This window comes from Didymosphaeria variabile, assembly GCF_027946475.1.
Source record: "Didymosphaeria variabile strain IMI 356815 chromosome Unknown scaffold_8, whole genome shotgun sequence".
NCBI lineage: Eukaryota > Fungi > Ascomycota > Dothideomycetes > Pleosporales > Didymosphaeriaceae > Didymosphaeria > Didymosphaeria variabile.
Window position 1 is genome coordinate 1,290,143 of NW_026611627.1, and position 13,636 is coordinate 1,303,778.

At 52.7% G+C, this 13,636-nt stretch overlaps 5 protein-coding genes across 5 annotated transcripts; 4 read left to right on the forward strand and 1 right to left on the reverse strand.

Moving 5' to 3' along the window:
- Positions 1–325: 325 nt before the first annotated feature.
- N0V89_010652 (uncharacterized protein) lies at positions 326–1,213 on the reverse strand (the record flags this gene model as incomplete). The annotated part of the gene is made up of 1 exon (XM_056219393.1): positions 326–1,213. The coding sequence occupies one exon, from the start codon at positions 1,211–1,213 to the stop codon at positions 326–328; it is 888 nt and encodes a 295-aa protein (XP_056066520.1).
- A 1,352-nt stretch (positions 1,214–2,565) lies between these two features.
- On the forward strand, positions 2,566–3,372 carry N0V89_010653 (uncharacterized protein; the record flags this gene model as incomplete). Its single annotated transcript, XM_056219394.1, has 1 exon — positions 2,566–3,372. One exon carries the CDS (start codon positions 2,566–2,568, stop codon positions 3,370–3,372), a length of 807 nt encoding a protein of 268 aa, XP_056066521.1.
- A 900-nt stretch (positions 3,373–4,272) lies between these two features.
- On the forward strand, positions 4,273–5,888 carry apm1 (AP-1 adaptor complex mu subunit Apm1; the record flags this gene model as incomplete). The annotated part of the gene is made up of 5 exons (XM_056219395.1): positions 4,273–4,311; positions 4,362–4,490; positions 4,579–4,808; positions 4,876–5,737; positions 5,808–5,888. 5 exons carry the CDS (start codon positions 4,273–4,275, stop codon positions 5,886–5,888), a joined length of 1,341 nt encoding a protein of 446 aa, XP_056066522.1.
- Positions 5,889–10,372: 4,484 nt separating this feature from the next.
- Positions 10,373–11,841, forward strand: taf6 (histone H4-like TAF Taf6, SAGA complex subunit; the record flags this gene model as incomplete). The annotated part of the gene is made up of 2 exons (XM_056219396.1): positions 10,373–10,748; positions 10,805–11,841. The coding sequence occupies 2 exons, from the start codon at positions 10,373–10,375 to the stop codon at positions 11,839–11,841; spliced, it is 1,413 nt and encodes a 470-aa protein (XP_056066523.1).
- Positions 11,842–12,357: 516 nt separating this feature from the next.
- On the forward strand, positions 12,358–13,410 carry N0V89_010656 (uncharacterized protein; the record flags this gene model as incomplete). The annotated part of the gene is made up of 1 exon (XM_056219397.1): positions 12,358–13,410. One exon carries the CDS (start codon positions 12,358–12,360, stop codon positions 13,408–13,410), a length of 1,053 nt encoding a protein of 350 aa, XP_056066524.1.
- Positions 13,411–13,636: the final 226 nt, after the last annotated feature.

The following is a 13,636-nucleotide window of genomic DNA, read 5'->3' on the forward strand; positions in this document are numbered from 1 at the left end:
TTACCTTGTTGCTCAATGCACTTGTGATGCCAGTGTGATGTATGTACGGTTCGGTCGGTTGTGCCATGTCATCTTGAAGAAGAAGAAGAAGGTACACCTGAGAGTTTTTCCAGAAGGTTGTCAGCATAGCAACAGAACAGGGGCGTGGGGAAGGAGATTTACGAGGAGCGGTCAAGGACGGGGAAGAGAGGCCTTTAGGAGATGGGCCGAATATGTTGTAAAAAAGGGGAGTTGCAAGGGCGACAGCACTGACTAGCGGGCGATGCGGAGGGGGCGTCGAATCCTTAGATATAACATGCACAAAGCTGGATACCTCTCCTCTGCTCTATTTCACTCTCTTTGCAACGCACACCCTGCACAGAGGCCAGATAGCCATATCATTCCAGCGACCAACAGGATGGGCATCTTTCAGCTCCTTCGGGATCACAAAGTCTTGCCATTCAATACCCTCGAATGCCTCAGATCCACCAATCCTAGAGGCTTTGATTGAATCTCGAAACGACTCGATGCCGAGATAGTAATTCTCAAACATGGCGACATCCTGACCGAGATCCTTGAAGCCGAGCTCAATCTCGACCTTCAGTCCTTCCTCGACGAAACCCAATACCCGCCCACGATTGCCGAGCTTCCCAAATGCGCCGTCTGGGGCCAGGGTGATGTTCAACATGGCGGCTTCCTGCTCGAGCGCCAGCTTACCTCTCCTCGCGTTGTGCAATGGTGCAATAGTTAAGCCAACGAAAGCAGCGCCGGGTTTGAGATGAAGGGCGACAAAGTCCCACATCCTGGTCATGGTAGGAGTGTCAGGAGCGTAGTTGAGCAGCCACGCACTGGCAACAATATCGAACGGTCCACCATCGATGTACACCTTCTCGTCTGTGACATCCGCGACTACAAATTTCAGTTTCGAGTCTGGTATGCCCTGTTTGAGCGCCTCGGCGCAGGCGGCGTCAACCATGGAAGACGAGATGTCGACACCTGTGACGCTCGCGGCGCCCCAGAGCAGGTATCGCAGCGAGTAGTAGCCATTACCGCAGGCGAGGTCAAGGACTCGCTTGCCCCGAACGTCGATGTCTGGTCTGTTCAAGGCGGTCTGGACCTGTGCCTCTTCTAGGAGTGCCGGTGGAAAGGCTGAAGGTCCCGAAGTGGGGTAGAGACTGCTGTAGGCGGAGACTATGCTGTTGTACTGTGTCGACTGGTTCGTGATTGTGGACATGTTTGTAGTAGTTCTTACTGCTTTTAAAGTGGTCACGCAGAGCAATGGCAAGAATAACACGGCCAATTTCAGGTTCGGAGGGGTAGAGCTTGACGTCGAATTTGATTGGAAGCTGTCTACACGTGCATCTACGATGAAAGTAAGCAAATGACACACTTGGTGTAACGCCTTCGCAAACATGTTAAAAACGAGCGTCGCTATTCCGAATTTCTACGGAGCGGAGAATAACGAGTTGGGCTTAGGCCGTCAATAGTGGTACCTCGAATATCAGTTCGAGCAAGCGCATACGCTCCGGAGAGATGATATGGACAGATTTGAGGTTCGACCAGGGAAAGTGTACAATTTCTGCGAGCTGATCCACGAGTGTCGGTAGACTTGGCGACAAAGAAGCATACGCATGCTCTCTCCGATACAGTATGGTACGAACGCGTAGTCAAGCTTGGCACCATTGCTTGTGTAGTGCAAGATCGAAGAGCATGTCGGTACTCGTAGTGATGCGTGACATGATGCACGTCGTCGGCGGTCCCTGCCTCGAGACGCCGACGTCTCCTTCCTCACCGGCCTCTTCTAGACATCGTGCACACTACCAAGGGCCTTGACGCAATCCAACGAACATAATTCTCCTTCTAGACAGCAGATCTTGAGCTTATTGGCAACGTCTCAGAAACCGCGTGACTATCGCATGACGTATGTCGCCTTCCGGACTTCTGGTACTCTTTCCGCGCTTTCCCCCCGCACTATTCTCCGACGCAAGCACACTGCAGCCTGCACGCCATACCACGCTTTCCGGGAATATGCCCACTAAATCGTGAAACGAACCAATCTCTGAGCTCAGCGCGCCGTTTCCATGCACACACTGCGCATCTGCAGCCATACATGGTTCTGTTGTGAGACTAGCAACCCCAAGCTGACGACCTGCAACCCTCAACGCCCACAATGCTTACTTCAGGGACACTCATAGAATAATTCTGTCAACGAGCGAGCACTCCTAGCATGACGCGTCACGCCGACAGCGGAGCGTTCTGAGTAGATTTTTTGCTGTTGATCATGGTGAGTAAAGGCATAGACAGAGCCTCCAAGCCCACGGGACCCCTCCGGACGAGGGTCGATGACGGTCATTGGCACCGCCAATGATGTGAGAGGCCGCGTGTTTTAGGCATGTATAACAAGGTTTGTTGCCTCGTGTCTAGTCATCTTCCATCGTTGCAAGTCAATTCAATTCAGTTCAAGGTTCTCTCTGGACGATCGAACACATAAGGAACTGCGCTGTCCGCAGCGCTATCGACTACCTCAATATCGTTTCTTCTAGTCAACACTACAGAGATATCAAAGACTTTATCGGATCCTTCACAATGAGATACGCTTTGATCGGCCTCGCCGTCGCGGCAAGCACAACCGCACAGTCACAGTTCACAAATCTCCCCTCCAACTTCGTGTCTCTCATCCCGAGTAGTGCACTCTCGCTCATTCCCAGCGGTGTTCTGCCAAGTGCCGCAGCGTCCTCCGATGCTGGAAGCAACAACGATGCTTCTGCCACTGCTAGCGGCACCACTGACAACGGCGCAACCACAGCCGCCGACTCTCAAACAACAGCTCCTCCCTTCATTCCCCCGCCATTCTCTACCAACCCCGGAGCGTGGTCTTCTATCTACCGCTCCATACAATCCAACGGCTTCTCCTGGCCCTCCTCTGCCTACGGACCCGGTCAAGGCCCCTGGGGCGGCTACGGTGGTGGCCCATACGGTCCAAACGGCCATCCTTGGGGTCCCAATGGTTGGGGCCCCTGGGGATCCAACAGCTGGGGTCCTTCTGCGTGGCAATCAAATAGCGCCTGGCGCAATGGGCCGTGGACTCATTGGTGGGGAGGAAGCGCATGCCCCGGCAGCGACTGGCCTGGCTGGACGCAAGGTTCGTGGAGCACGGATGCACCGTGGATTAGCTGGGCTGGTTGCAGTGCCAGCACTACGGGGACGAGCGTTGTTACCACGACTATTAGCGGTGTTCAGACCACTGCCACCCAGTATGGTGTCCAGGTTGCCCAAGCAGCGGGTACGGGAGACACTTCAGGTAACAGCGCCGGAAGTCAGGGCGCGGCCCCAATGAAGACTATGGCCCCCGCATTAGCTGCAATTGGTGGTGCTGTTGCAATCTTCCTATAAAATTATGGGCTGTGCTGGGTTGTAATAAATAAGGGCAGCATAGCGATGCACATGATTGATTCACCAAAACATGAATTGATGTGATTTGGTTTAACATATATAGGTGTACGTTCCTTTTACATACCCTTCAAGAAATGGACTTCCATGGCATTGGGTTGTTGCATTTTCAATATGTAGATACGGTCGCTACGAATGAACGAGATTTAATTCTTTCAAATCTATTAATACTTCACACCCCAGTATTACGCTTGCCATGACTGACAGCTCACCCCAGTTATGTCCACGTGATACTCTCGCGACCATTGCACCTAACGCTCGCATCCGCATCTAATTTCGACTTAAAGGAATTCAGCGACGTATCTCAAGGCTTGCCTCAAATAGAAGAGGTGCTACACTTTTCGAAGAGCTAGCACACCCAGCTTACTGTTGCTCAAACCAGTCCAATCTTATCCTTGCCCTCTGACTTTGATCTTATTTCCTCTTTTTCTCTCCTCTCATTCATCATCCTCATGAGGCGTCGTCCTTCGGCTGCGATATCGAGCTCTTCTCTCCAGCGATTACCTATTGATTTCAAAATTTCGCAGAGAACGTCGAATTCGTGGCAGGCTGCCATTGTTGAGCGAGGCTACACGTGGAACGCGCTATTTATATTTCCAAACTTAGAGAGTGGGAACGTGCCAGATGAAGGGTGTCGCACGTGCGATGGAAGTACCTTGTGCTAGACCGTTCACGTCTAGCGTAGATCTCGGCTTGGCAAGTGCGGCGAACATTCACGTTGACAACATGGCCGCAGCTTGCAAGCACGACATAGAATAACAACCGCCACCGTTGTCCTGCACACAATGATCTGATAGAGTCGCCCACACCATACCCCACCTGTGATCCTTCCTTTTCTCCACAATGGCGTCGGCGCTGTTCTTCCTCGACCTAAAGGGCAAGGTGAGCTTGTGGGGTACCCCATGTGAAGCCGTAGGCTAACACAGCAACAGACCCTTCTGGCGCGCAACTACAGGGGAGACATTCCTATGTCCGCTGTCGAGAAATTCCCTGTCCTGCTGAGTGAGGCCGAAGAAGAGAGCTCCGCCGTTCCGCCGTGCTTCTCCAACGAAGGCATCAACGTATGCACCCTGACAATGACACAATACGCAATGCCCGCGCTTTCGCTGTCCTGAACCGAACATAGCTGACGTAATTTGTGGTACGCAGTATCTATACATTAGACATAACAACCTTTACCTCCTCGCCCTCACGAAACGCAATACCAATGCCGCCGAGATCCTCCTATTCCTGCACAAGGTCGTCGAGGTATTCACAGAGTACTTCAAGGAGCTGGAGGAGGAAAGTATACGAGACAACTTTGTGGTTATTTACGAGCTGCTCGATGAGATGATGGACTTTGGATACCCGCAAACAACGGAGACAAAGATATTGCAGGAGTGCGTATGCCCCGCCGCGCTCGTATCGGGGGTATGCTGGTTCTGGATGCTGATACTTTGCGTGCAGATATATCACACAAGAGTCACACAAGCTCGAAGTACAAGCGCGACCGCCCATCGCAGTCACAAATGCTGTCAGTTGGCGAAGTGAAGGCATCCGCTACCGCAAGAACGAAGTCTTCCTCGACGTCGTTGAATCGCTCAATCTCCTTGTATCCGCAAACGGTAATGTTCTACGATCCGAGATTCTAGGTGCGATAAAGATGAAGTGCTACCTATCCGGTATGCCTGAGTTACGATTAGGACTCAATGACAAAGCCATGTTCGAGACCACAGGAAGGGCAACAAGAGGGAAAGCCGTGGAGATGGAAGACGTCAAGTTCCACCAGTGCGTCAGATTATCGCGCTTCGAAAACGACCGGACAATCAGTTTCATTCCGCCAGATGGCGAGTTTGAGCTTATGAGTTACCGTTTGAATACGCAGGTCAAGCCCTTGATCTGGGTAGAGTGCATTGTGGAGAGCCACTCTGGCAGCAGGATAGAGTACATGTTGAAGGCAAAAGCACAGTTTAAGCGACGCAGCACAGCCAACAACGTCCAAATCAGCATCCCCGTACCCGAAGACGCCGACACCCCGCGCTTCCGCACTAATATTGGTACCGTGCACTACGCCCCCGAAACCTCCTCCATCGTATGGAAGATAAAGCAATTCGGCGGCGGAAAAGAATTCCTTATGCGCGCAGAACTTGGCCTGCCGTCTGTAAGAGGTGATGACGAGAAGGGAGGCGGCATGATGGGCGGATTCGGAGGAAGCATGGGTGGCGTGGGTGGTGGTAAGGGCAAGAGGCCGATCAGCGTCAAGTTCGAGATTCCGTATTTCACTACGAGTGGGATACAAGTTCGGTACTTGAAGATCATTGAACCGAAGGTAAGCTTTTCCTATGCCATACGGGCAGTCTCGAACTGTATCAAAGTATGGTCACTGACTGTTTCACAAGTTACAATACCCATCGCTGCCTTGGGTGCGATACATCACACAGTCAGGCGACATCGCTGTGCGGTTGCCGGACGTAAACTAATAGGGGTCTGGAACGGTTGTATGGATACCAATGATTAAATGAAGCATACTGTGTCTACCCTGTGCCCTCTTGTATTGTATTGTGCCCTCATCCGTCTCACCTCAATGACATTTCGTAGCCTGAGAGAGCATGAGGTTCCTTTTTTTCTACCGAGGCACACTATAATGTTCGCGGATCTCCACGTACAAATACTACATGAGAGAAGTGACGATGGTCCTCACCACCCGATCTGTGACATGGTAGCGTACCTATAGTGTTGGTGGAGCCGCGCTTGGCTCCAGGCATAAATAGCCTTCTAGACCATTGAGTCTGGATCAGAGCTCCCGTTACAGAGCCGTCATCAAAAGCGAGAAGCACCAGTGTCATGGGATCTTCGTTCAAAAACGCCCACAGAAGCGTTGCATGGCCCCCTGGTGGCACTCTACAAAGATACACCATCACGTTGCATGACCATGGAGGCTGTAAGGGCTACCGGCATTCGAAAATGCGCCCGAAATTTGATTCATAGTTCGGAGCATTGCCATGCATGTACCAAAAATCTTCCGAAAACTTTTCATGTCTTATCGGTTTGTCTTAGGCTTTCTCCAGATACTAATGCTGCTAAACTTCCGCTATAAAAATCACGCTCTACTCACTCCAATGTCTACTCAAATGACGATCATGACTCACCATGGAGGTCGTCATTAATATATAAAAAGGACATGCCTGCGTGGTGCTAGACTAGCCCCATAATGCGTCTATACGACACCGTATCTGTTCAAAGCATACACACCCGCTTGTCATGTGGTTTGCCGTCCGGATCGGCGAAAATGCCATAATGATAGACAGTGCATGTCCGTGGTGCTGCCCTGTTCCCCGCCGCATTTATGTGGTACAATATCTGCCCAAACCGACGCGCAAAACAGCATGTGGATGGCCTATACGGGTTGACGAAAAGTCCAGCATGAATATGTCATGTCTTACCTTGCGGGCGAAGCAAGTTGCATAGACCTGATCTCGGTTGATGTATATGAAGCGCCCTTATCTGTTCCTCGACTACTCACATCTCCTTCTCAAATCGAGTGCTTGACTTACTGAAAATATCGAATGACCCTGTCATGTCTGGTCTGTCTGAAAGTGGAAGAACGCTATTGCATGTGGTTCGCGCCTAAGCTCTCTCAAACTCAAGGACCATGACGACGTATGCTTTGTCTTTTCCCATCCTCGATTTCGGTAGTAACAATGTCTCTGGGTAGGAAACCTTTCAAACTCCTCAAGCCATTCGATATATCGTGCACGTGGTCGATCCAAAGCAATGTAGTAGAGAATTTGACGATGCACAAGCGCATGCTCGGATTTGAACGCCAACTTGAGGTAAAGACGACGTGTCTTATATCTTCTGGCATTCCAAAAGTATCTGGACGCTGTTGCATGGCTGCGGTCCACAAATCTTCAACAAGAACTATTATGTGGACTTATCGAAAAGGAACTACGAAACCAGTACATGGTCCCTGAGCAGCCGACTCAAAAATGCCAGCGGATCTACCTCATGGGAGCTCTCCAAGGATGTCTACAAATCTCTGGCGGGCAATTTCCGATCAAGATCTCCGCCTCCTTACAGCGATTTCTTGCTCCCTACACCACTGGCAATATTCTTGCACTGGACCTGCTGCGGTCTGGAGTCATGAACGCGCGTCTTTTTGAAACGATTGGTCAACACATACCATATCCTGTATCTTTGGTCTTAAGAGAATATTGCGATTCCTTGTTACGATTGCATGTGCGTACTGATAATCAAATGTCGACGCCACTCATGATGTGCTTCTCTCAAAGCTCCATCAAGGTCATTCGATGTGTGCTTGTGGCGTAGGCTGCGCGAAAGCAGGCCGCATCGCGTCAAGATCTACCATGAGAGAGCTAAATATGATTGCCGTGGCTAATGTCCAAACATACGTTCAAGACATGTGAACCCCATAAGAGAAGCAGGATCGATCAATGCAGAATTATATGTCGCCCTACTCTTGTGGTGTAATAGAATATGAGACGTTGTTGTTGTACATGTCTTGAGACCTACGTTCGGGCGTGACCGCCCAGTGTGCTTCGCTGTGCTTGCTGTCGTATGAAGTCTAGAGAAAGTTTTGACCATAAGCAATTGAGTTGATGTGCTCACCGACCAATGGCGCGGAGTGGACACGGCTGGTCTGCATGAAGTGTAAGGGGCCAGGCGAGGTGTTTACTACGCTGGTACGAGCAGCCACTGAGCCAGGAACGAAGGGGCAGATCCGCAGGAGCATCATTTGGACTCTGTTGGTAAAGGTTACTAGCTGTACCAGGTACACCGCTTGTACCACCTGTCAAACTCTGTGTCCCATGGCTTTCACAAAAAACCAGCTGATTCCACAAAGACCCATGACGAAATAATGGAGAACAAAGGTGGAGAACACAGCACCCCATGGTAGCAGTCGGTCATAAGTCCGGGAGGTTCGTAGGGTAGCACAGGGAGGATCTGAGGAAGACTTGAGAATGCAACATCAATTTCCGAACTATGCCAGCCCCACCAAGGGCGACACACGAAGAGCCCTAGAAAAGGTCCGAATTGTCTCGCGCAATCCATAATCCGTCTTCCAAGAGCCTTATACAAGGATAACCAAGATCCACAGGAGAAGAAAAAGAAGCGCCTAGGACCGAGGAGATCTACTGCTTAGTCCCGCAAAGAAAGGTTCGTAGTACCTCCAATACACCGTGAAAGAGAAAGGTCAAGCAATTCAGACACTATCGGAGAGTGCACAGTTGGGCGGCAATGAAAGCTTGGGCGATAAGGCATCATGGAATGGAGGCTATTGTCTTTCTCCGCGGGTTGCAGTATCACTAAGATGTGAGGGTGTAGGTCTTTGCGCGGATTAGTGGCCGACGAAGCTAGGGTGGTACGAGGACCTACCGAGTCCATGGAGACGACGTCAGGGTCAGAAGGACGACTCCAGCCTGCGGGGCTTGGTGGTGGTTGAGGTGGTGGAGAGGGTGGTTCGTCTCTCGACTTCTCGCGGAGCGCTGCAAGGTTGTAGAAATCGAGCGAAGGCGCCTCGTCGTTCGGAGCTCGACGGACACAGAAGTCGAAATCGGCGGAGTAACTTGAGACTGCTTTCAAGATAGCCATGGTATTTCCGTTGTCTTGCAAGGAAAAGGCGTTGATGAATGTAGGATGAGAGGGCTTTGAAAAGACTTGAGACGTTTGAACCAGCGCTGAGTGGAGAGAGAAGTGATATTGTGAAGACATGGTCGCCAATGCTATTGCTTGACATTAAATAGTCTGTGTCCGCGAGCCTGCAGCTACATAGGCAGGGGGTCCCGCCTTACTGGCAAACAGTACGGGCCTTTCAAAGACGACAATCAATGTCACGACGGCTCGGACGGAAGGCGGAGGAGGGCATTGCAGCGGTCACGGTGGGAAGCGACTGGAATGAATCATGTTGCGAGAGGGTGAATTCGCTGGTACGCCCTCAAGTGATACCTGAATGGGTGTGGTAGACGGGCGGCACCGTGAAGCGCAAGCAACGTGTCGACTTAGTCCCGTGTAGCAGGGGAAGTCGGGCAGTGAATCAAGGCGCAGATACCCGTCGAGATTGTGTCACCGCAAGCGGAGCGGGATGCTGATTTGGCGGGGAAGGCGGCCCTACGCGGAACCGACCGAGCAAATTGTCAATGTCTGTTGTGACACCTCGTTGCAAGGAAGAGAGGGAGAGTGCTGTGTGCTGGTCCCATCCGGCAGCCCTTGGGCGGGAGAGGCTCCCGGGCTGGAGGTGACAGCGTTCTAGAAGTTGCATAGAATGTGGGGAACTGTGCGAGAGTAGCCCATCCAGCGACCGCATGCGAGCAATGCCAACGGCTACCAGGCCAGCGCAGGCATGGCTGCGAAGACGAGTGGTCGCGGATGTGTTTGCGCGGGCTGGAGTGAAGCAAACCCGACGCTGTGGCCTCTCCGCAGTCCTACTGCATAGCAGAATGAATGGAAAAGGGAGCAGCGATCGGTGACAGGGTGAGGGGTGCAGGTGAGGTGAGGCGCGGCGAGGCGAGCATCACAGTGGGTGAGAGGTGAGATTGATGGAGTAGGCGTCGGTGAGAGGGCGCGTCAACGCCAAGGCCGAGGGCAGACGCGAACAGAGCCGCATCGATCGCGACTTCCATTCACATTGACCGCAGCCCAACAAGGGAACCGCGCCCAGCCAGAGGAGCAGTCGCACCCACCGCGCCTTCCTCCCGCGCCTCTTGCCTCCCGACGGCTGCCTCCCAGCTGAAGACGGCCGCGCAATTGTCTGCACGCTCCCGGAATGCCCTTCATTTGCTCCTAGGGCTGGTCGCTGCAACCCACACCTGCACCACCCAGCTTGCCGCGCCAACGCCGCATGCGCTCCCACTTGCTCCCTCCAGCTTCCCCTATCCCCCTTTAGCCGGCGCACACCGTTTGGCCACCATACAACTCAGCGCACACCCCACGCAAACCTCGCGCCATGTCGTCGTCCGTGTGGAATCCAGACAACGTGCGAGACGTCGCCGAGTCGGTGGGCATCGCCTCACTGGCAGACAACGTAGTCGAAGAACTGGCCCGCGACGTCGACTACCGCCTGGCCCAGGTCCTGGAAGAGGCCTTGAAGTTTATGCGACACGGCAAACGAACAACGCTTAGCACGCACGACATCTCCCATGCCCTGAAGGTATTGAATGTGGAGCCGCTCTATGGCTACGAATCAACCCGCCCGCTTCGCTTTGGCGAAGCTTCCCTGGGACCTGGCCAGCCGCTGTACTACGTCGAGGATGAAGAGGTCGATTTTGAGAAGCTCATCAACGCTCCGCTGCCAAAGGTACCGCGGGAAATTACATTCACAGGTACGTTACTCAACCATCTGGAGCGTTCTTGTGTGTCACGGCTCTGACTTGTGTAGCGCATTGGCTCGCCGTGGAAGGCGTGCAACCCTCCATCCCCCAGAATCCGACGGCAAGTAATCAGGCCGACCTACTGCCCAAGGGCCCCAACACGAATCCCCATCTGGCCGCTGCCAACGGCTTGGACAATTACAGCGTCAAGCCCCTTGTCAAGCACGTCCTCTCCAAAGAGTCCCAGGAGCTCTTTGCCAAGCTCTCCAGTGCTCTGCTTGACGAGAACAACCAGGAGTGGCAGAACGCCGCGCTGGCTTCCATTCAAAGTGACCCTGGCATTCATCAGCTTACCACATATCTTATTACGTTTATAGCTGAGAAGGTCACACATAGCATGAAGAACATTCCCGTGCTCAGGGCTATGTTGCTTGCTACTGATAGATTATTGGCAAACCCCACCATCTACCTAGATCCTTATATCCCCTACATGGTTCCTCCGGTCCTCACGTGTTGCTTGGGGAAACATCTGGGACCGACGTCACACCAAGCACCCTCGAACGCCTCGTCAGAAACCTTGAATGGGAACAACGTCAATGGGCACGGACGCGCCAATTTCGAGCATTTCGAGATCCGCAAAACCGCCGCATCTCTTCTCCAACAGATTTGCCGCAAGTACTCAGCATCCAACCAAGGCCTCAAGACGCGCATTGCCCGTTCGTGTCTGAAAGCTTTCCTGGATCCCAACAAACCGCTCGGCACCCACTATGGGGCGCTAGAAACACTTCGACGCGTTCTCGGTGCCGATGGTGTCAGGATAGGGATTTTGCCAAACCTCAAGATATACGACGAGATACTCAAGGAGGCACTGGCGGATGATTCGCGAAAGGAAGAAGCAAAGCGTGTTCTAGCAGCGATACTACTATGTCTCGATGATATGGAACGAAGCCGAGGCGCCTCAAGAGCCAATGGCGTCGCGAACCTCGAGGGGCAGAGACAGCGTCTGGCAGACAAGGTTGGCGGTGAGGTGGCTGACCAGCTTATCAAGAGTGAACGGACGGCTGTGGCGCAGGCAATACTGGAGGCAGATCTTAGCATGGCCTAAGTCACTCAAGTGCTGCTACAACGTTCCGCGGTTGACGGTTGTCGCCATCTGCAGTGAACTTTTGGTTCGGGACTTGACATTCGGTCGTAGGCATCTGGACGATAAATTTGGCCATGGGAGTCATCGGCGTTGACGGACAGGGTCAAGATACCATCTCATCATATAGGCTAGAAAAATACCAATTTTTGTTCAAACTAGCTAGAATTGCACTGCAAAGACCGATTTTTGGTACCTCTTCAAAAGCAATGACTATGCAGTAGCTGAAAGTGCGAAGGCTAGAATTTACTGCCTGATGCGTTAGCTGTAAGCGTAGATTGGGGCGACGATTGGTGAAAGACTATCCACATGTGGCTTAGCCAAGACCACTTCCAGTGAATATAAACCCTATATCCCGCTTTGAAGGTACACTACTCAGGCACAGCACGCACTGAAGGCAATCACTTTAGTCAACCACCAAACTGAGCGAACACGGCCCGCTCATCACCCCGCAATTGAAAACGCACAGTCCGCCCAGCCATGGATCATCCAGCGGTCCAGTCCGTTTGCTCAATCGCTTCCAGCAACATCGTCACACAGTCCATCATACGCCATTTCGACCAATTTCCTAATTCGCACACTCTCGAACCTGTCTACATGGCGCATCTCTTCACTTCGCCGATTCAACCGCAACAGAACTCGCGCCTTTTGAGCCTCCCACCAGAAGTCCGCCTGCAGATTTACGGGTACGTCTTCGACTCGGGTCTAAGTCTGCAACTTGGTCGCCGTGCATACGTTCAACTCGCGCTGCTGGAAACATGCCGCCTCCTCCACAGCGAAGCCCACAAGCTAGCCTTCAACCAGTGGTACTTCCACGTCCTTGATGGGCCCCGCATGATAAAGGGTACACCGTTCTTTAGACGATTTCCTCGGAGGTGGAACGCTTGGAAGGTTGGAAAGGCGAGGAAATCGGACGCGCGTGAGCGCTTCAGGAAGAAGACTCTTTCCCAGCGCCTCTGGACCCTCGGAGCACGGGTAAATCACCTGCGCTTTGTGGGTATCACAATGCCGCACTCGAAGCTCGACCCGCTGAGCGCTAACAACCCATTCCTACTGACACGTCTGCCGCTCACCGAACTCACCATAGGCCTTACCGGCTCCGTGGGCGGCCACTGGAAGTCAGACGTGAAGATTTACTTCTCGCTCATCAGCTCCTTGCTTTACCTAAGCCGGGCCATCAATTCAGACGGTCCACTTCAACCAATTTATACCTTGAAGAAAGAGCGCATGGAGCGGTTCATCGCTCTGCATCGCTGGACATATGAACCACAACCTGTCGAGCTACATCGCATGCTCGGGGCCCTCGAGACAAAGAAAGTCACCGTTCGCGCGACGCAGGATGTGCTATGGAAGGCTTTTGTGTACTTCGGCCTGATACATCGGAATGCTTGGAAGGTCGTGCCGTCAGACTCGGAGGAGGATGAGTACATGCACTTTGTGGATGAGGAGGCGTTTTCAGGGGGTGGGGTGTTGGAGTTTGGACGGTTGGGGAAGCGTAAGGGTGGGCTTCGGACACCAACCAGGGCGGAGTGAGAAGTGGGAAGGTGGTAGGTGCTCCTAGATATTATCTGTGTGGTGGCTGAGAGTGCGGCACGGGGTAGGCACTATGTGTCAGCGAGTACTTCGGATTCGCATTTCGAGGGAGCGGAAAGCGGAGCATGGTGGAGGTGGTCACGAAACGCAGAGAGAAGTGAAGCAGCTCCTGTTCGAAGTTACAAGGGTCTTCCAGATCCGGAACATGGTACACTGATGGTGAGGT